The sequence below is a fragment of the Prionailurus viverrinus genome, chromosome D2, assembly GCF_022837055.1.
Source record: "Prionailurus viverrinus isolate Anna chromosome D2, UM_Priviv_1.0, whole genome shotgun sequence".
Classification (NCBI taxonomy): Eukaryota; Metazoa; Chordata; class Mammalia; order Carnivora; family Felidae; genus Prionailurus; species Prionailurus viverrinus.
In genome coordinates this window covers 61,614,435-61,637,568 of record NC_062571.1, presented here as the reverse complement: position 1 = coordinate 61,637,568, position 23,134 = coordinate 61,614,435, and the positions used below count along the sequence as shown (strand labels likewise).

Sequence of the window (23,134 nt, the reverse complement as noted above, 5' to 3'; positions counted from 1 at the left end):
ATGCCTACTGAACACCCACAAATGTGCCAGGCACTGTTCTAGGTGCTGGGGACACCACCAGGAGCAAAATACTCAAGGGCCCTTGGTCTGATGGGCTATGGAAACATTCCACATTTCTAAATAATATTCAGCAGCAGTGATCTCTGGATAAGTGCAATTGCAGCAAAATTACTAGAAATCCAAAAATAATTTTGTAAAAGTTCAATCTAAATTATCAAAATTGCATCATAGGCTTCCCGATTTTCCCCTAATGAATCATCTTCCTTTTATGGATGTAACCCAAAGCAGTGTTTCTAATCAGGAGCTGTCTACTTTTATCTTCTTGTAAGATTATAAAATCCTGTGTATAAGGCAGTATTAAACTCAATGCATTACACCTAGCACAGTATCACATACTCCAACAAAGTGATTGCTGATCATGACTTCTTTCTCACTAATCTCCTAATCCTTGCCTCCTGCCCTTTGCCGACTAATCCTCATTGAGCACTGAGATTTGGGGGAGGTGAGAAGAAAAAGAGATAGAACTGACAAATGTGGGCATCCCCAGGAAGGCAAGTTCACTTTTTGCCAAGTTACCACAACTCAGTGACAAAGTAGTCAGCCTTTGGATTTCAGAAGCCAGATGATCATCAGCAATTTCTACTAGTCTGGGAAAAAAGGGGTTCTTTTTTTTTTTTTACATTTATTTATTTTTGAGAGAGAGACAGCGCGCATGCATGCGCGCACAAGCGGGGAAGGGGCACAGAAAGGAGACACAGAATCCGAAGCAGGCTCCAGGCTCCAAGCTGTCAGCACAGAGCCGGACGCGGGGCTCGAACTCACAAACCGCGAGATCATGCCCTGAGCTGAAGTTGGACACTCAAACGGACGCTCAAACCACTCAGACGACTGAACCACTGAACCACCCCGGTGCCCCAAAAGGAGTTCTTTTGTTATGTAAGTGACCCAGGCTCATACATTATAGACTAAAGGTAAATCAAATCCTTCTACAATTTTAGTCATCTGCCTGACAATGAAGAATCTAACTCAATGCTGAATTCAACAGCTTAAAAAAAAAAGGAAGTCACACTAACCAGAATTAAGCAGGATTATGTTGTCAAAATGTTGCAGTTTAACAACTGTTAATGGCTCCAAGCAATCAATGTCTGAGCCATCCGCCATCCTTCCACTGACCAACATTCTCCTCCTCAATTTAGAAACCCCCCAAAGATAGTAATGCTGAAACCCTTTGGATTCTGATTAATTTATTATTTAAGAAGACATACTACAACAGTGGATATACGCACGGCTAATGGAATTCATCCTTTCACTGCAGTTGATTTAGGAATCTTTTGGCAATGTTTTTCTAGGCAGCCTATACATTTATAATCTTTAAATTCTGGGATGGAGGTGGGGAGAGTTATTTTTTCAGTACTGACAATGAGCCAGACTCTGTACTAAGAACTCCATTTAACCCACATCTCACTTAACAACCACAATAAACTTATGATGTAGGTATTACCCCTGTTCAGTTGCAGAAGCCGAGACATATGGACACCTTGCCCCAGGTCACACAGCTGGCCATGAGAGAGTAAGGATTTGAATTAAGTCTCTAGCTCCAAAGGCTCTTTCCTTGACAATAATAAAGGAGTCATGATACTAGACCAAAAGTTGTCAATGGGGCAAACACCAGAACTGAGGGTCAGCTGAACACTGAGCAGACATGCAGATCCTGGTCAGTGCCCCAGAACCTTGTTTTATTTTACTTTAAAATTTTTAATGTTTATTTGTTTTTTTGAGAGACAGAGAGAGAGTGAGAGAGAGAGAGAAAGCGAGGGTGAGAGAGGGAGGGGCAGAGAAAGAGGGAGACACAGAATCCGAAGCAGGCTCCAGGCACTCAGCTGTCAGGAAGGGGCTTGAACTCACAAACTGCCAGATCATGACCTGAGGCAAAGTCGGGACGCCAAAGTTGGGCCACCCAAGCGCCGCCCCCTCCCGCCCCCAGAACCTCGTTTTAGAAGACTGACACACCAGTTCAGGCAGTGGTATTCTGGAACACGGACAATGCCCTTAGGACCCAGTCACCCATTCTGGCCCTCTTTGGAGCCAGAGTTCTAGGAGGTGAATGACTGGGAAAGCCCTAAAGTTCTCATCCATTCCCAGGACACAAATGGGCTCCACGCAAGGAGCAAGCTGGAACAGAAGATCTTTCATGCCTTGGATCTCAGGTAGCCTGGGGAACTGTTCCCACACCGTGTCATGGCCGGATGAGGCTGAAGGAGACTAGGGCTGAGAGTGCGGGGTTTCTAATTTCACAATCAAGGAATGTGAAGAAAGGGTTTTGTCAGAACAGGACAGCAACTGCCAGGTTTCTAGGATAGGAGATAATCTCCAGACCTAAGGCCGTTTTTACTTCCAGGAGCTTTGGAGCAGAGGCTGCTAGGTAGACACAGAACATCTAAGATGAGAGATCATTCTTATCTTTCTCAGGTTGGGCATAGGCACGTTTAAATGCCTTCCAGTTTGGACTCAAAAACAACAACAACAACAAAAACCCAACAACAACAAAAAACAAAACAAAGCACAAAACCAACAAAACCCCCAGAAGCAGATACAAGCTCCAAGCCTAAACCAATGTGAGTGCCACAAGAAAAGTCCAACCAAGGCATGTCATGGATGTGAGGCTGGGCATCAGTAAAAGGATCCTGAAGTAATTACTTTGGGGAATGCCATGGGAAGCATTCCAAACCCAAAACAAAGATTTGCAGAACTTTGCCAAATAGAAATGCTAAGGACTGCTTAGCTGCCAGAAACCAAGAACATTAGCTTATCTGTGTCCTGGGGCTGGACAAAGGCAGACGTGTAGCAGGCCTGCTGAGACAAGAAAACACACCTTTCCTGGTTTCTGACTAGGACAAGGAGTTCCACAAGTCACAGGGCTTGTAGGGGTGCCTTGTAGGGTGTCTATGGATGTAGGGGTGGCTGGCTGGTTCAGTCGGAAGAGCATGCGACTCTTGATCTCAGGGTCTTGAGTTTGAGCCCCACACTGGCCATAAACACTACTTAAAAAAAAATTAAAAAACAAAACAAAACAAACCTATGGCTGCTTTCCCACTATTGAGCCTTGCCAGGAAGACAGCTGGGCAAACAGCTCTTAACTATAGTATGCAATCACTTGCTAAACATCAAATGATACATTTCAGAGAGGGAGTACTCTAATGTATGTTGCTATCTCATTCCTTACAGGTGAAAACCGGGAACTTCAGTGAAGTTAGGTAACTCATTCAAGGACACACAGTCGTAGGCAGTGGAGCTAGCAATTCAACCAGGACTGTGTTACTCAAAAATGGCTTGAACATGCATGGTGACGGTATTTGGATATTGTAGTCATCACTTGCACCTCATTTGTGACCCAGAAAGTCACAGTCACATCCAGCCACCCTGGCTGTCGCAGCGGGATGAGGAGGATGCACTCTTGGCTGAACTCGTCTGGCCCTGGAGGGGCTCTCCGCCCCTCCCCAGCTCACGCTCTTTTTCTCTCAAACATAAACATGAAAAAAGAAGAGAGAGACAGAGATTCGGGTACTAAAATAACATGTACAGTAGGGGTAGGAAGAGGAGCATGGTAGGCAGAGCCAAGTATAGCCCAAAACGTGGAAACAAGGACACATGGGGCACCTGAGAAAGGCACAAGATGGGGCAGAGAGTGGCTGGAGGGAGAAGGTAGAGGCCCCACACACGCTGTGTCTTCGCAGAGTACCTCTGACCAGCACATTTGTTCTTTCTGATGACTACGGCCATGAATAGCAAGGACAGGAATTTCTAGTTTACATAGTATCTTAGGCTCTCTTTTTGCTTGTTTACATCTTGGAGTTGCTCTTGTTCCCTCTGGGGGTGGAGGAGGTGGAGGGGATATACCTATTTCAAAGGTCTATTAAATAGAGAGAAATAAAAGCAGCAGAAGGGGATGATGGAATCTCAAGAAAATTCCTCTAGGTAGTTAAGTTCTGACCCAGCTATCTTGTCTGAGAAAAAAAAAAAAGAAAGAGAGAAAGTAGCAGAAGCTGAAACCAGTTTAACAACAGCGTCCTAAGGTTTCTGGCTTTCCTCCCCCCCCAACAAGCAAATCCTACTGTGTTGACAATCAATCACTCCACAAATATTTATTGCCTTCCTAAATGGACATTTACTGCCTTCTCTGGAGAGTGCAGGGGTCTCTGAAACTCACCGCTGTCACTGAGTTAATGGGCTGCCACTGGATCTGCAACTCCAGCTTTATCAAGTACAACAGCAGCCTTGTTTGTTTTTGTACCGAAATGCCAGATTCGTTTCTCCTGCCCTGAAAACAGTTCAACCCAAACTAAACCAGCAAGGAACCAAGAATTACACGCAAATCAGCACGCTCTGGCTCGCTGCTGTCTCCCCACCCACCCACCCCCCCAACACGTTTCATGTCTCTTCCCAAACCGCTCTCTAAACTGAAGATTGGAATAAGAACAAAATGAGGGACAAGGGTCACATCCAGTACCTGATCACACGCAGATGTAACTCCATTAGGAAAATTAGTCTTCAAGGTCTCCACTAAATCTGATTTCATCTTTCCCTTTTGTTGCAACTTTGAGCAAGACAAAGAGAGATGGGATCCACTTCAGGCAGGAACACGGCTGCAATGGTGGCAGGTCCACAGAAAGGGCTAACAGCAAAGTCCTTTTATTAAAGGCACCTCAACTCTGAGTCCCGTAAGTAGCTCATCGGGCCCTCGAGATGCAAGGTCATAAGAGTGGTTATTCGCACTGTCCAAACAGAGACCATCTTGGTTGTGGAAAATCCGCCCACTCTTTTATGTGCTCATAAGCTCAGCAAAATGATTTATTCTCAGGCCTAACTCCTCCTCTAAAGTAGAAGCAACTTAAAGGCAAGAGGTCTTTCACTTCTGTGTCCCTCAGAATACCAAGCGATGCCTTGCACTAAGTAGGCCCTCAAAAAAGACTGGAACATGGATAAATAGACATATGACTAAAGAGAAGATTGTAACAATGAAGCTAATACAGCTGAATCCCCAGACAGTAGCGCGGGTGACATTTTCCTGGTCACGGAAACCCAATAAACAGCTAAGAGATCGGGAGAGCATGTGGATGTGACTGCAAACTCATGAGGTTGGACACAGGGATTGGGAAACCCTTTGTCTCATTATCTGTACATCTATAATTTCTCTGCTGAGGAATTCAAAGCATTTAAGCCATCTCAAAAGCAAAATTCCCTTACTCAAGATAGAACTGGGGCGTGATCTAACCCCATTAGTTTTTCGATTAGGGGGACTGGGCTGAAGAGGCTTCTGGTTCTGTCACTGGTTCTGTCACCGGTTCACCGGATAATTCCATTAAGCAACACCTAAAAGATGCCCTTTTTTTGCATAAAGGATTGTGAAACTTAAGGTCTAGCTGGAAACACAGCTCCTGGCAACATGTCTTCCTTCATTTCCTGGATCTTACGTAAATTACATATCACCTCCTATCTCCTTAGGCTATTTGATAACCAATCTACTCCAGGTCTAAGAGTTCATGGTCAAAAGCACCAGAAGAAAACATTGAGACAATTTATCCCTCCCATAAGTTGCAGGGGGGTGGAAAAGCTTCTGGAACATACATATCCACGCCCCAAGTAAAATGATGACTAAGGGTGGTGAAACTGGAGAGGGTATCAACAGCAGATAAATCCTCTGGTCCTTTCGTCATATAATGCCTGACCACAGGCCACACCTGAACCTGGTACTCCCAGGCCACAGAGAGTAAGGCAACATGGATGACAACAGTAAGTGACTCTACTTCAAAACCACCTTGACCCAAGCGTCCAAACCATGGAGCACTAGAGCAAAGCGGAAGTAGGCAGAGATATGCTACAATATAGGCCTAAAGCTTAGGAAGAGAAAAGCTACAAGTGCCTTTGAGAAAGCATCCCCCATCATGGCAAGAAGGAAAGTCAGTGCAAGCCACAGGCCCTTCCTGAAAAAAATTAGCAGGCACCTGTATCTTTGTACTTATATCCATTGTTCCAAAGTCTTTCACTTTATTCAAGATGCACATTCCAGACAAGGTGTTCTCAATACTGAAGAAAAGGTGGCGCTAAGCACTGAAAGACACAATAAATCATCATCCTTGTAGAATTCAAGGTTTATAAACTACTTTCACATCCATTTTAGTTGTTCCTTACATCAGTTGTTAATAGGGCTAGACAGGGGCGCCTGGGTAGCTCAGTTGGTTAAGCGGCCGACTTCGGCTCAGGTCATGATCTCACAGTCCGTGAGTTCGAGCCCCGCGTCGGGCTCTGTGCTGACAGCTCAGAACCTGGATCCTGCTTCAGATTCTGTGTCTCCCTCTCTCTCTGACCCTCCCTCATTCATGCTCTGTCTCTCTCTGTCTCAAAAATAAACATTAAAAAAAATTTTTTTTTAAAAATTGGGCTAGACAGTTTTTACTATCCCCACTTGCCAGACAATACAGGGAATGTCTGAAAATGTGCACTGACCTAAGACCAGCCTTCAAGTTTCCTTCCTTCCTTCTTTCTTTCTTTTTCTTCTTTTTTTCTTTTCAACATTTACTTGTTTTTGAGAGACAGAGAGACAGAGTGCAATCAGGGGAGGGGCAGAGAGAGAGGGAGACATAGAGTCGAAAGCAGGCTCCAGGCAATGAGCTGTCAGCACAGAGCCCAAGATGGGACTCAAACCCACGAACTGTGAGATCATGACCTGAACTGAAGTCCGGTAGTTAACCGGCTGAGCCACCCAGGCGCCCCTCTCTTTTTTTTAAAAAGCAAGCTCCACACCCAGTGCGGAGCCCAATGTGGACTTGAACTCACAACCCTGAGATCACGACCTGAGCGGAGATTGAGTCAGACACTTAACTGACTGAGCCACCCCAGCGCCCCCGGACTTAGGGTTTCTGACTGAAGGGACAGAGGTCCTCCCATGGTACCTCAGTGAGTAACACTACCCAAGGGGAGATTTTCCTTTAAACTAGACTCTGTTGGGGCTCTGGCATTCTCCTGTGCTACCACCTATTCTCCTGACCCTAGATCAATTGCTTAACTTCTCTGAGATGGCTGCTTACCTTGATCAGCACTGTCCAGAGACGGTTCCAAGGCAGCCATTTCTGCGATAAGGGGCCCATGTGGTCAAAGAAGCCTGCCATCTCTCTTGGAGACTCACGATGCATGGGCTTTACAGTTAAGCCTGTGAGGAGTCTCACAGTTAAGAAGACTGTTCAACCTGAAATCTCCTACATTTCAAACAGCACAGCCCTTCTTTCTTACTGAGCATCTGTTCATAGCATCATTATCGCTATGGTATCTGTCAGCCTCCAAATCCTATGTTCCATTTCTCCCTCAGCAGCTTTGCTCATCTGCTATGAACCCCCCAGTACTGTACCTTGAGGGCAGGCATAGTCAGCCAGGCCATGCGGGGACATGCGGCTTAGGCCCCTGGAGAGGTGAAAGAGGAGAAAATGAGCTGACAGGTCTCATTTTCCCAAGTTTCTCTGAACATTTGTGCAATCTCAGATAAGAGTAGGATTTTCCCCCAATTCTCCCTACACTAGAAATTGAGGGCAAAAGTCCTAAGTTAATCTTTCACTTTATACACTGGGGAGAGGTTAGAAATGGATATCCACCGTGACAAGATGACAAAGAAGTTTTGAAGGGGGGGGGAAAGGGTTTGCCATGACCGTAACTCCACCACAAGACCTGGTCAAGTGAAAGCTGTAGCTGGAAGAACACCTATGACACCCACAGGACTGAAGGGTGTTCTTGGGGAACAACTTTTTTTAAAGCAGTGGAATGCTTTGTGAGGACTGGTCACTTACGAAAACTGAAGAACTGCCACATATTAGCTGAATTTTCTAAGTGGCATTTTTACCTCCAGATCTAATTTAAATTCTCACGTGCAAGAGTCCATCCTATAACACTAAGCAATTATTGTCAATTTTTTAGGGTGTAAAATGGTATGGTGGTTATGCTGAGCAACAAAATTCTTTTATCTTTTAGAGAATCAAATGGAACTCTTCACGGCCAAAATGATATGAAGTCGGCAGTCTTCTTCAAAATAACTTCACTGGGCATGAATGGAAGTGAAAATAGATATAGACAAAACAAGACAGGCCACGACAAGAAATGGCTGAAGTTGGGTGATGGGAACACGGGGGTTCATTACACCATTCTCTTTATTTTCGTACATGCTCAACACTTTCCATAAAAAAGGTATCTAATGGATTCTATTCTAAACAGTGTCTGCTCTTGACCCAAAGTAATATTAAGCTTTACAGAGCAATTGAAAGAACTAAGGAATACCAAAAGGTCAAGTGATGAAAGAAAAAAAATAGATAAACTGGACTTCCCCCAAATGAAAAACAATTGTGCTTCAAAGGGCACCATCAAGAAAGTGAAAAACAAAACAAAACAAAACAAAAACTACTGAATGGGAAAAATATTTGCTAATCATTTATCTGATAAGGGACTCATATAGATTCTTAACTGTGAGACTCCTCAGAGGCTTAACTGTAAAAGCACACTCATTGTGACTCTCCAAGAGAGAAGGCAGACTTCTTTGGCCACATGGGCCCCTTATCACACAAATGGCTGCCTCAAAGCCTTCTCTGGGCAATGCTGATAGGAGGAAGCAGCCAACTCAGAGAAGTTAAGCAACTGGTCCAGGGTCATGAGAATAGGTGATAGCATGGTAGAATGCCAGAGCCCCAGGAAAGTCTAATTTAAAGGAAAATCCCCTCAACAGTCACTCACTGGGATTCCATAAGAAGACTTATTTCCCTTTAGTCTGAAAAGGGACTCTAAAATGGGCAAAGAATTAAACAGACATTTCTCCAAAGAAAATGCACAAATGGTCAATAAGAACATGAAAAGATGTTCCACATCGCTAGTCATTAGGGAAATGCAAATCAAAACCAAAATGAGATACTGCTTCACACCCATTAGGATGGTTATGATGAGAAAAGGCAGACAATAACAAGCGTTGGAGACAATGTAGAAAAATTGGAACCCTCATAATTGCTAGTGGGGAATGTAACATGGTACAGCCACTTTGGAAAACAGTCTGGCAGTTCTTGAAAAAAACTGACACAGAGTTCTCACATGACCAGCAATTCTACTCCTAGGTATATCCTAAGAAAAGTGAAAACATATGTCAACACAAAAATCTGTAGACCAATGTTCATAGCATTATTCATAAAAGCCCAAAAGTGGAAAAAGCCCAAATGTCTATGAGTTGACCAATGGATGAATAAAATGTGTTGTACCCATACAATAGAATATTCATGGTAAGGAAGAAAGTACTAACCCATGCTACAACATGGATGAACCCTGAAAACATTATGCTAAGTGAAAGAAGCCATTCACAAAACACTACCTGGTGTTAAGATTCTATTTGCAAGAAATGTCCGAAGTGGGACAATCCACAGGGGTAGAAAGTAGATTAGTGGGTAGTAGACTGGGGTTCGGGGGGTCTTTGGAAGGGAACTAACTGATATAGGGTTTCTTTTGGGGATGATGAAAATGTTCTGTTGGGTTGTTTTTGGTTTTTGTTTTGTTTTGTTTTGTTTTGTTTTGTTTTGTTTTGTTTTGTTTTTTGGGGGGGGGAGAGTGCACACATGCACACGAGCAGAGAAGGGGCAGAAGGAGAGAGAGAGATTCCTAAGCAGGCTCTATGCTCAGCATGGGCCCAACACAGGGCTCAATTCCATGACTCTGGAATCATGACCTGAGCCAAAATCAAGAGTCTGACACTCACCCGACTGAGCCACGCAGGCTCCCCGAAAACTTTTGGAAACAGATAGTGGTAACAGCGGCCCAATCTTGTGAACATGCTAAAAAACACTGCATTATACACTCTAAGAGGGTGAACTGTACAGTATGTGAATTGTAGCTCAATAAAGCTGTTATTATTTTTTCTTAAAGCCTCAGACACCATCCTCACCTCAGAACAGGAAGTACAGTACACCTCAGAACAGGACGCTGTGTGCAGAGAGCATACAGACCTGCATGTGGTCTAGCACTGCGGTCAGAGCGGGTGTCCAACTGCAACTCCCACACCCAAGGCAAGGCACACTTCTTTGCTGGTGGTGACCCCACGCTTCCTCATTCAGGAGGGCACAGTGATGTACAAAACAGGATAGTAGTGTATATTCCAACTTACCTGCTCTAAGAATAAACAACTTCATACTTATCATTAGAAAACAATTGGTGGGGGCGCCTGGGTGGCTCAGTCGGTTAAGCGTCCGACTTCGGCTCAGGTCACGATCTCACAGTTCGTGAGTTCGAGCCCCGCGTCGGGCTCTATGCTGACAGCTCAGAGCCTGGAGCCTGTTTCAGATTCTGTGTCTCCCTCTCTCTGACCCTCCCCCGTTCATCCTCTGTCTCTCTCTGTCTCAAAAATAAATAAACGTTAAAAAAAAAAAAATTAAAAAAAAAAAGAAAACAATTGGTGGAAAAACACCTCTCACCAGACTGCCAAGGCTGGTGATATGGAAGTCACATGCCTTTTGGACTAGGGGCTTACTAAAATATACTCTTAAATTCCTCCACTGGAAACAGATCTTGGGTCAGTCAGGGGATAAGAAGCCTTAACGCCTCCCAAAGCTTTAAAAATAATAATAATAATAATAATAATAATAATAATAAAAGTATTAAATAATTAAATAATTTAATAATTAAGTTATTAAATAATAAAATTTAAATTATATATTATATGTAATACTAATAATTAAATATTATTATTATTATATAGGCTAATATTTACCAATTACTATGTAGCAGGCACCGTTCTAAGTGCTCTATAAGTACTAACCCAATTTATAAGTACAATAACTCAATTAACCCGCACAGTAACCCTATAAGCCAGGTGTTATTATCCCATTTTACAGATGAGGAAACTGAGTCAATTAACTAGCCTAAGGGTATATGGAGGCAGTGTGGCTCCAGAGTCTGCACTCTCAGTGAAGATACTTCCAAGTATCCCTTCTCCTAGGATGACCACCACGAAAGGGTGGTTGGTTAGACTTGTGTGCCACACAGCACCTGGCAAACGGTTCCAAGCCACCTGCCTGACATCTTCCAGGGGACTATAAACCACTTCCTTCAGCACCTGAGCAGGCATAGCTATGCTTCTCCAGCTCCAGGTACACTGCTCTAGAGTGAATTCTGTTCCACAGCACACAGAGAGGAGACTGGAAGCTTAGCAAATCAGAGACCTATATAAGGCTTTCGAGAAAGAAAACTGAAATGTACCCCACGTGCCTGTGTTGTCAGAAGGCACATCTTCTAGAATATGCAGAGGGCACAGATGAAGAAATGCTGCTTACACATGTGTGGGGAAATGAGCCCTTGAATACCCTACTGATGGGGCTATAAACTCACACAACCACCCTGGACAGCAATGTGGCACTATCGACCCAAAATTTCAAATGTACATACCCTACAACCCCACAATCCTCAATTCTACTTCTAGAAATCTAGCACAACTGCAGGAAGAAATATATATATAACGATGTTCACTATAACACTGTGTGAAATCATAAAAATGGATACAATGTATGTTCATCTATGAAGGAGTAATTAACTAAATCATGGTCTAAAGCAATTAACATATAGGTAATTTTTTAAAAGTCAGAGGTATATATGCAATATAGAAAGAAGTCCATGAAGGATGAAAAAAAATGCATGTTGTAAAGTACCACATATAAAGTATGCCATTTTTGTTTTAAAAACAAATGAAGGAGCGCCTGGGTGGCTTAGTCGGTTAAGCATCCGACTTCGGCTCAGATCATGATCTCAAGAGTTCATGGGTTTGAGCCCCGCATTGGGCTCTTTGCTGTCAGCGCTGAGACAGCTTTGGATCCTCTATGCCCCCCTCTCTGTGTCCCTCCCCCACTTTCACACGCACACACGCATGTGTGCGCTGTGCTCTCTCTCTCTCTCAAAAATAAACATTAGAATATATATATAAAAAACAAAAAAATAAAAACAAATGAAAAAATAAGGAACACCATCCGTTAATAATTTTGTTTATATATAGAAGTTATTTACATATATATATGAACTATTACTATATCTATAAACATTCAGCATAAGCATAAAACCCACCCAAAACACACACCAAACCATAAACTTTCACTTTTTACTCTAAGCATTTTTGTCTGTAAGTATACCATTGTTAGAGTATGTGTTATTTTTGTGTAATTAAAAACTGATGTGAAAACGTAAAAGGCACCTTAAAGCTCAAAGAAAAGCAGCAATCAGGTCTAAGGAAGGAAAATGGAAAGAAAGCCATAGTGGTCCTTATGCCAAATCAGACTGGTACAGGTTTTCTGCTTTCCCCCAAATCCCTGCAAACACAGCAAGGAGATTTGCATATTTAAAGACAAAGGACCCAAATAAAAAGAAAGAAGTCCACAGGAAGAATTTCTCACACTGTTCAATTCTACAGTCAAATCCCAAAGAGCTACAATGCTCCCACCATCTCAGGGTAGAAAGCCAAATATTAACCTTCTCTCCCAAATAAATCACTAAGAGGGAAAAATAATTTAGATCTGATCAATAAACTAAGTTGTGGCTTTTCTGTTGTTTCTGTGTTTGGTTGGATTTTAATATAACTGGAGTGAATGGCCAGGTAGAATTTTAGATGAGGAAGATAATTTTGGAAATGGTGAACAAAAAAGCAGCCTGTAGGATTTTGAAAAACATGAATACTTTCTCCATGAACACATGCCTCTGATCTACAAGAATGTGTAATAACACAGTGTTACAACATAAGATCTGTCTTGCTTGATATTTAAAAATCAAAACAGACATGTTTTTATAGCTTTACTCTAGGATCCACCCTTCCAAGCCACAAGTATCCTTGCAACGTCTTACATTCACTTCTACCTCTTCCAAAACAAGTTTAAATTAAATTCTTTAAAACACCTAAGATCATGAATCAAAAGTTAGCCAAGGCACTCTGAGGGCGATGATGGCACCAGGAACAGACGATACATAGCTCATCTATTTTCCCACAAAACAAAGTATGGAAAGAAAAAAACCAAAAGTAAATAAATCTAAGCTATGGGAATGTAGCTGAGTAAGCGAGAGTATCCCAAAAACCCAGTCCGTGCAAGATTGGCGATCTACAAGTCTGAGACCATGACCTACTTTAATTCCCACACTGGGAAAGTCCAAATTTGGATCAACAAGCCACAGAATTCAATAGGATGAAATTTGTTTCCCCTTTCCTCCCTCCCAGGTTGCAATGTTCTGGATTTATTGATATTTCTTTGTTTGTGGTTTCCACATTGCGTGCAGTTTTTTGGCCAGACTTTGCTAAACCTGGTGGAAATACAAAGGACGGTCCAAAAGGGAGGTGCCCATAAATCAGACCTCAACCTGTCTGTTGTATGCCACCAAGCAGACAGGTCACAAAGACCCACTGTCACTGCTCCCTGTCACTCAGTGGAATCTTAGTATCTGTGCAGTTATAGTGGGATTGGTGCCCACAACTGGAATTATAGGGCAAAGAATGAACCCACACCACTGCATCTGGATCCTGATGGTCTCTCAAGCTCCAACAACTTAAGGCAGGGAAGCTAGAGATGCTCTTAGGAGAATGGACGGCCAGGCATTCAAACGGCATTTGGAATTGTTAATCCAAAGCTATCTGAGATACCACGGTATGCATACAGTGTTGCCAACTAGTGCCCCAAACCCACAGACGAACTGCATCCTGGGGGCTTGAAAGAGAAGGCTTCTCCTGAGGCCACACAGTCACCCTCAGGTCCAGGACTGTCAGCATGTGGCAACCCTGAGAATACCTAATGGTTTCTGCAGGCTGAGTGTGTGACAACAAACCAGTGTTCATGGGGCCGGAAATGAGAGCAAAACCAATACATGGAATGGGAAAAGGAAAAAGTTCTAAGAACAGGACTCCGTCCAGATTGGTTATGGAACCATGGAGGACACTGAGAATAGAAAGGAACTGGCCATCAGGCTATCACTGGGGTGAAAACAAACACGTTCTTAAAATGAAACCACAAGGGTAAACCAAAGCAAGAGGAAAGAAAGTTTAAGACTGGGTGAATAAGGGAGGCTCACCCACTTACTGAACCACAAACTAAAAAAAAAATCTTTTTTCTCCAAATGTTTGATTTTCTCTGACAAAGCAGGGCCGACAGGCAACATGCTAACAAATCTGAGAGTATCAAGATTCAGGATATTAAAGTTGTCAACTGTCCCACCTAAAATTTGTTGTCAAGGTTATTTCATACACTTTACAAAGCTGTGTTCTCTTTCATAGGAAGGCTGACCTCAAAACCCTGTGATAATGAGCACGAGCTGATATGGGGATAGCAGGTACCACAAAACCGGTGCCTGGCCACCTTGGCACTACTGACATTTTGGACCAGACAATTCTGTTGCGGGGGGGGGGGGGGGGGGCGGGGGGGCTATCCTTTGTTACAGGAGGTTAAGCAGTATCCCTGGCCTTCACCCACTAGCTGCCAGCAGCACTCCCAAGCTTTGACAACCAAACACGTTTCCAGACACTGACAAATGTCCTCAGGAAGGGGCAGAATTATCCCCAATTGAGAACTACTACCCTAAACATACAGGTTCACCATGAACATTTCCTATAGGGACAAAACCAAACTCAGATATGGAACAGAATCAAGGAAGTCACTTTCAAACTCCCCAAATCTCAGCTTCTGAACTTAATTTGAGAGCTGATACTAACTTACCAACAACCAAATGCACCCTGGGGACCACAAATGATAATAGTAGTGATATTTATTCTTGATGTTGATACATTATGTCCACCTCACAGCAAATCTATAAGGTATGTACTATTACTGGTCCCACTTTATAGGTGAAGACACTGAGGCACAGAGAAGTTAAAGAACTAGCTCAAGGATATAAGTATAAGAGTCAGGTTTGGATCTCAGGTGGTCTGCCCCCAGAGCCTATGATCTCACCACTGTGTTGGACTATACCTCACTACTCCCACACTGGAAAGCTGTTCTATCTGGACTATTAAGCAGTCAGTAGCCACATGTAGCTATTTAGTTTAAATTACTTAAAATTAAATATCATACCAGTCTTGGAAAACAGGCTGGCAGTTCTTCAACAGGTTACACATATAGTTACTATATGACCCAGCAATTTCACTGTTAGGTATAAACCCAAGAGAAATGAAAACTTAGGTCTACACACACACAAAAACTTGCACATGCATGTTCACAGCAACATTATTCAAAGCAGTCCACAAGTGGAAACAGCCCAAATGTCCATCAGTTGACAAATGGATAAATTAAATGTGGCCCATTCATATGGCTAAATATAAATTGGCTATAAAAAGGAAAGAAATACTGATACATGCAATGATATACTGATATATTAACACGGGCAAATCTTGAAAACATGATGCTAAGTGAAAGAAGCCAACAGTGTATGGACCACATAGTGATTCCATTTATAAGGAATGTCCAGAATAGGCAAGTCCATAGAGACAGAAAATACATTAGTGGTTGCCAGGGACTGTGGGAGGTAGGGATGGAATGGGGAGGGACTGCTAATGGCTTATGGGGCTTCTTTTTGGAGTAATGAAAATGTTCTAAATTAGATAGTACATGGTCACATGATTCTATGACTTACTAAAAAGCCTTTAAAAGGGCAAATCTAGTGGCATATTAATTATGTCTCAATACAGTTGTTATAAGAGACTAAATGTCATTAAAAATTCAGTTGCTCATTTATCCTAGCCACATTCCAAGTACCCAATAGTCACATGTGGCTAAGTGGCTACCAAAATGGACAGCGCAGATATAGATCATTTCTACCATCACAGAAAGTTCTCTAGACCACACTGCTTGGATGAATGGATAAAAGGCCTCCTTACCACACGACCACAGTCTACCTTTCAAGTGTCACCCTCCTCTATACCCACATAAAGGAAGCTTCTACCACAGACTATGTGCCACCTCCAGACGCATTTTCCATTGTCACTTTTCCATGCCGGAATAGACTTTTCCCCCTTCCTGGTCCATGCAGATCCTAAGTATCTTTATCAACCTTTATGGCCTGGTCCAAATGCCTCTTCTGTGAAGATTTTCCTAAATCCCACCTTCCCCTGTCAGGAGCAGAAGCAACTGTTCCCACTGTCCTTTGTGTGCACATCCTTTAGGGCACTGATGCCTCCAGGTTACAAATCATTGTGTGTGTTACCTGTCTTTCCTAAAAGATTACCAGCTCCTTGAGGACTGGTATTTAGTTACTCATCTGAGGGCTCCCAGCCCCAGAGCAGACATTTCAATAAATGGTTGCTGAATTCTACTGACAGTAGAATTACAGAAACTCAAGGTGTTGATTTGAGACAAATGCTCACTTTGGTATATAAAACAGACTAAGAAAATGAGGGAGAGGGAATTAGGGTCTGGACATTCCATCTCCCACTATTCTCTAAGAAGAAATGATGGTAATCACACTGAAAGGCTGTTTTTAAGAAAGAAAGTGAACTAAGCCTTCTGAACTGAAAACTGGGGCCAAGTTGGGGAGGCAGGGGAGAGGTGAGGTAAGAAAAAAAATCAGGAATTAGGACCCCCAACTCAAAGTTTTAAAAATGGCAGAGAAAAGGTAAGGACTGTGTCTCTAGAGATTTGTGCCCAGACCCTTAGCTGGGGGGCTTTATGGAAAAAGACATTTCTACTAAAACTTTATTTAAAAAAAATTTTAATGTTTATTTTTGAAGGAGAGAGGGAGACACAGAATCCGAAGCAGGCTCCAGGATCTGAGCTGTCAGCACAGAGCCCGACGCGGGGCTCGAACCCACAAACCACGAGATCACGACCTGAGCCAAAGTCGGATGCTCAACAGACTGAGCCACCCAGGCACCCCAAACTTTATTTTAAGTAATAGTCAGATTGTTCTAGTTGAATCTAACCAACAATAGAAAGAAATGAACTCTATGTATCTCAACCATTATTTAACTAGAAGAGACAAATGCCAAGGTCTCAGTCTGGTAACTCCATGGCTTTTTTTTTTTTTTTTTTTTTTTTAAACTCTTTATGGATTTAAGGAGTGACATCTGAGTCACAGTAACCTGTGACTGGGAGTCCAAGTTCCCAATCTCAGAAGTAAGCTAGGCTGTTAACTTTCCTGGGCCAGGATGGCAAGAAATGACAATTCCAGTGGAGAGCTGGTAACAGGGAAAGTCCAAGTTCCCAATCTCAGAAGTAAGCTAGGCTGTTAACTTTCCTGGGCCAGGATGGCAAGAAATGACAATTCCAGTGGAGAGCTGGTAACAGGGAAAGTAAGCTGCCTTAATGCCATATATTTCTGATATTAGATACATATGTAAAAAAAAAAAAAAAAAGATTGTATTTGATAGTGGCATTTCAAGGGAAAAATAATGTAATAAGATACCCACACCATGTTCAATACGGAATGAGTACAGCTGAGTCCTCCTTGACTCAGAGTTAGCTGGAAGCCACTTGTTGAAATAAGGACAGTGAGTACCTGAAGTATGTCCTATGCCAAAATGGTCTCGGATTTTTTTTTTTTTTTTTTACTGATTTCTACAAGCCAAAAATCAACAAAAACCTCAAAACAAAAACCAAATTGACTAAACAGTGCTGGATTCAGAGTTAATAATTATATGGTAACTTCCATTCCAAAGGTTAAAATTCAAAACACAAATCTCACTATAGATATCTAGCATTCATGGACAGAAAGAGACAAGGGTATGAGGTAGGGATGGGAGTATTGGGTGGGGGGAGGGTCAGGAAGAGGGAGCCCACTCATTACAAAACACTTTCTCTTCTCTGCAGGAACTGTAACCACATAATAGCTGCTGGTCAGCACGAGATCCACCCAAATGGAACAAAGTACAAAAGCCACCCTGTCCCCAAAATAAGTATTGGAAGTGGCAGAGAAATGGCAAGAAAACGGCCTGTGATCGATAAACTGGCATGATACTGAAGTTCCCCTCCCACATCTTCTCGCCAGCTCCCAGGCTTCCATGACCTGGTGGGAACCTCCACTTTCCATCCTCTGCCAAGGAAGTGGATCCGGTTCCCACCATCAACTCAGGAGGCCCACCACTGCTCTTCCAGCCGGGTGAAGCATCCACAGGCCTAGGGCACCCATCTAAGGCTGCAATGTTCTTAAATCAACCCTCCACCAGCAATGTTATTTACTGGATATTGAGAATGACCTTTCTTTACTTACAGAAATAGACGCAAAGGCAAAGCAACAGTTTCTTGTATATTTTGTTGTGTCAACTTGTATACTTCTTAACTTCACCAGTCCTGAGGGTTCTAACTTTTCCAGTAAACAAAGAAAATATCTCTCCTGCCAATTTATGATTTTAACTAGGACAAGGAAGAACTGCAACAAACCCTAAAATGGAAAGGTCCCAGCCCTAGAAAAGGGAATATACTGGGCAAGAAAAGGAGCTCTATTCCTTTCACATGTTATTTCAAATGTACATAAATAGATTGGGGGGGGGGGGGGAGGGCGGGAAAGAAGACACTTGAACAGATAAATGAATAACAAATTGTGGTATAGCCATACAATGGAGTATCATTCAGCCACAAAAAGGATTGAGGTACTGGTACATGTTACGATGTATAACACGTAACCCATGTGTAACATGTAATCATGTGACATGATGAACCTCACAAACATGATGTTAAAGGAAAGCAGACACAAAATATCACAAATTGTTTCTCTGCAATATCCCGAATGGGTAAATCCATGGAGACAGGAAACTGATTGGTGGTTGCCAGGAGCTGGGAGAAAGGGAAATCAGGGAGGAACTGCTTAATGGGTCGATGGTTTTCTTTTCAAGTGATGAAGAAAATGTTTTGGAACTAGATGTAGTGGTTGCACAACACTGTGAATTTACTAAACACCACTGAATTGTTCACTTTAAAATGGTAAAATGGTTTTAAATGGTTTATGTTAGGTGAATTTCACCTCATTTTAAAAACTAATTAATTTTTTAAATAAAGGATACTGGGGTGCCTGGGTAGTTCAGTCGGTTAAGTCCGACTTTTGATTTCAGCTCAGGTCATGATCTAGTGGTTCCTGAGTTTGAGCTCCACGTCGGGCTCTGCGCAGTGTGATTGGAATTCTCTCTCCCCCTCTCTCTCTGCACCCACCCCCACTCATGCTCACTCGCTCTCTCTCTCTCTCTCTCTCTCTCTCAATAAACAAACTTAAAAAACTAATAAAAAAATAAAATAAGGGATACTAATGGGCAAAACAAGATGTATATGTAAAAAGGAAGCCCATAAACTCCTAGGGCAAAGATAGTATTTTTGCTGGCACTCGGCTTCTACTCTTGATCACAACGCAAAGTTCAAGTGCTAAGCTGGATAGACTCTGCCATCATGCCATGTGTGAAAGTGAGCGCGTGTCTATTCTCTTCTGAAAAGACGGGGAAGAGAACAGAAAGTGAAGAAAATAGAATGGTAAAGCCTTGCCAAATGCAAAGGAAGGAGGGGTGATTCCCCCTACTGCACCCCACCCAACTTGGCACCAGGAGTAACACTCCCATTAGGGTTTCGAAATGCCAGCCGGAGCTGGAATCGGCACAAGCAAGCTTCTCTGCCTGGATAAAAAGCAAGCCACCCAGCAAGAAAAGCTGGGGTGCTCCATTTGCTGCCCATGTTGGCATCAGCACCACCCTTTGCTCAAAAGCCCCGAACTGGCCTAGATCAGCATCAGTGGCTGGCTCTCCCAAGCCAGCCAGCCTAACAGCAAGAGCTTGTTACAGCTCAAGTGTGCCCTCCTCCTGAAGGGTCCTGATCTACTCCATCCCACAGGCCTTCCAAGAGCCCGGCCTCCAACCCTTTGCCTCCAACACATTAAAAATGGAGCCAAGATACGCTCAGAACTTTTCCCTCTCCAGTATGAAATAAATATCCTCTCAGCCCCTCTTCCCTCACAGGCCAGCTCAATAACCCACTTACCCCTACCCGCACACACGTACACACTGCATTACTGCCTTGAAGACCGGCTCCACGCGGGGGCATGAATGCGCCCCCCACGCCTCAGCCGGGCCCCACTACCCAGTCACGGTCATCCCAGCCCATCTGACCTAACAGCTCTCGCAAAGGTCCCTCACTCACTGGGCACCATGCCTGTGCCACTTCCCTGACACCAAAACAGGTGTCCCTCAGCTAAACACCGACGCCCCCTTAGAGCCTGTCCACTCCAGGCACGGGAGCCACTCTCGGGACGCCTCAACTCTTGACGACGACACTCTTTCAGCTCCCTCCAGCCAGGCAGCGACGCCGTCTTCAGCCCCCTCCAGCCAGGCCTCGACGACCCCCAGGCCCCCAGGCTGGCCCGGACGCCCCCTCCCCCTTACCTGCGGGGGTTCAGCCCTGGCTGACAGGGGGCTGGGCAGCGCCTGGAGGAGCAGGAGCGCCATGCCACCCAGGAGCCTTCTCCTCTCCATCCCCCTCCTGCTCCTGCTCCTCCGCCACGGCGCCGCCACCTCCCTCCTCCTCCTCCCTCTCCTCCTCTTCCCTCTTCTTCCTTCTTCCCTTCTTTTCCTGTTTCACTCTCCCCTCCCGCTTCCGGCTCTGCTCCACCCCGCCCCAGCCCAAACACCCTCCCACACACTGGGCAGGCTCTCCAGTGCCAGCGGCTCACGGGCTCTTGCCCTTCCTCCATTGACCAAAATAGCTGTCGATCAAGCAGAAGTTCCGCCCCTTCGCCCTCCCAGTGGAGACGGAAGACCTGAGAGAGCCAGCCAATGAAAAGTAGGAGGAAGCCGGGCCATCTTGAGTGCTGCATGGCGGTGTAAACGCGCCCCACGCCACAGAGAGTGGCGGAAGGAGCTCCGTTCCGGGGGCGGGGCCCTCTGGTACGAACATCGGAAAGTCTAATTCGGATGCAGCCATCTTAAGCGTGGCGGAAGTACTAGGTTTCTACACTTCTGCAAAGAGAGCGAAGAGGGGTATGGTAATTCTCAAGAGTATTGGAAAATAAGTTGTGGTACTCCTAACGAAGAAAACAATTGCAGCCTAAAAGTCTTTTGACGTCTTTTGTTTTGAAGCACAGCCCTGGTACCTTCGCTCAAATCGCCCAGTGGTAGGTTAGGTCCGTGTGAATTCTCTGTGAAATAATACCTTTACCTGAGGCACGGTGCCGTGTCACCCCAAGTTCCAGGGACACCATTCTATTGACTCTACCTCAGAAATCGCTCTGAAATCCACTCCCATTGTTTCCGTCCGTGTTCTCATCTTCTGGCTAAACACAAATGCTCTCCCTGCTGGCCCTAGTTGCCAATTCTTCCCTCTCGGAATGCCTGCCGCACGCCACAGCAAGTGCGCTCTTGACATACTGTCTTACGGCTTTCCCTCTTGAAATACTTCAACTACCTACGGAATATATAGTCCAAACTACTCAATAGGGTTCTCTCTTGTATCTTGATGCCTGCCTACTTCTTTTTATCTCATCTGCCACTACATTTCCCCACACATTCCCCTTACACCAAACTCTTTTAAGAGATGCCCCAGTGTGCTGGGGGAACTTCTAGTTCCCACCCCCTCCCTTGTTTCTTCTTCTGGATTCCCGTAACACCAAAACACAGTGTCTGATTGTAGTATCTGCCTGGCTGGCCCCTACCACTAAATTCACAGCTTTTTGTATGGCACACCGGGTGTTATTTTTATTATTTTTTTTTTTTTAAGATATCCCTGCAACATCTTGTACGAAGCCCAACCATGAGTCCAACAATGTTCGTAAAATAAACGAACAAGTGAAGAACCATGCCAGAGAGGCCAGATTCCTGTAGCTGCCAATTTCCTCTCAAAATCCTGCCAAAGCATTTTGTAGCCTGGCCTAGTCTAGCCCATGGCTGAGCCCACAGGGAGTTTGTTCTTGGCTTAAATGGTGGCAAAGTGGGAAACAGATAAGAGTGAAGAGATTGGTTCTGCCTCTATCTTGATCCTACTTTCCCAAGTGTTACAAAAGGTAACAAGTGTTTTTGCCAATCTCAAATGTCTTAGAAATTCATCCATACTACAATCAAGCTCCCTAGGGGAGAAATAAAGATTCAGTACTAGGCACAGGCCAAATTATTTTCACAGCACAGGGTCTCAGTCCTGGCTTCAAGGTTTTAGAAGCCTTCCTATATAAAAGCCAGGTATCATCATCAGGATGCTAATTTCAATTTAGCAAACACAGGTTTTTGTCCTAACTTCCCTTTCTTTACCTGAAAGCTTAAATTGAGCCGCTGCATGGGACAAACACTAAATCCTACCTGTCTGGATTAACACTTCTCACACGAAGGCGTTTGAGTCACCCTAATCACCTGGCTTCTGACATCCCACAGGTGCCAACTCAAAGAGAAGCAGAGAGGTCTTGCAAAATGGAGCTGAGGTGCAGTTTGAGGGAGCATTCTCTAAAGTCCTCTAAACTGTAGCCACTACAAACTTCAGACTTTTCCAAAAGAGCGATTGTCTATAAAAGGAGGAGGAATGCTAGGAAGTTTAAGGAGCTGGGAAGGAAAGGAGAAGGTTGTCAATTCTTGAAAGAACATCAGTGTGGGGCTGCTTCCAAGCTCTGACTTGCTCTGGTAATGTTCTTCCTATTTGCCTTTGGAAATGGGCAAAGCGGAGGCCAGAGCTCCTATCCTAAGGAAGCTGGCTCAGAGACGCAGACTTTTCTGCTCAGAAATTAGCTAAAGTCAAATTGCACATGTTATGGAATGGATGAACTTTGAAAATATCATGCTAAATGAAAGAAGTCAGACACAGAAGGCCATAAACTGTATGATTTCCTTTATATGAAAAGTCCAGAATAGGCCAATCCATAAAGGCAGAAAGTAGATAAGGAGTTTCAAGGGGGTGCGGGATGAAGGGAATCCAGAGACTGCCAAATGGTACAGAGTTTCTTTGGGGAGTAATAAAAATATTCTGAAATTAGTGATAATGATTACAACTCTGGATGTACTAAAACCCATAGAATTGTACACTTTAAAAGGATGAATTTATGATTCTGTTTTGTTTTAATTTTACTTATTTTGAGAGAGACAGAGAGTGCGAGCAGGGGAGGGGCAGAGAGAGAAGACAATCCCAAGCAGGCTCCCAACATAGGGCTTGAACCCACAAAA

The 23,134-nt window shown here is 43.8% G+C and overlaps 1 protein-coding gene and 1 non-coding gene across 3 annotated transcripts in view; one reads left to right on the top strand and one right to left on the bottom strand.

Annotated features, from left to right (window-relative positions):
* Positions 1–20,552, bottom strand: part of WBP1L (WW domain binding protein 1 like) — a 60,872-nt gene extending 40,320 nt beyond the window's left edge. The window contains exon 1 of one of the 2 annotated variants that reach the window (XM_047825921.1): positions 20,381–20,552. In XM_047825921.1, coding sequence (XP_047681877.1) covers positions 20,381–20,470 — 90 coding nt within the window. In that variant the 5' untranslated portion in view covers positions 20,471–20,552. Of the gene's footprint in view, positions 1–6,002; positions 6,050–20,380 lie in introns of those variants that run through there. The other variant, XM_047825922.1, reaches the window with a different exon arrangement.
* LOC125148532 (small nucleolar RNA SNORD20) lies at positions 3,919–3,995 on the top strand. The gene has a single exon (XR_007145611.1). It is a non-coding gene; the product is annotated as a small nucleolar RNA SNORD20 (small nucleolar RNA).
* Positions 20,553–23,134: the final 2,582 nt, after the last annotated feature.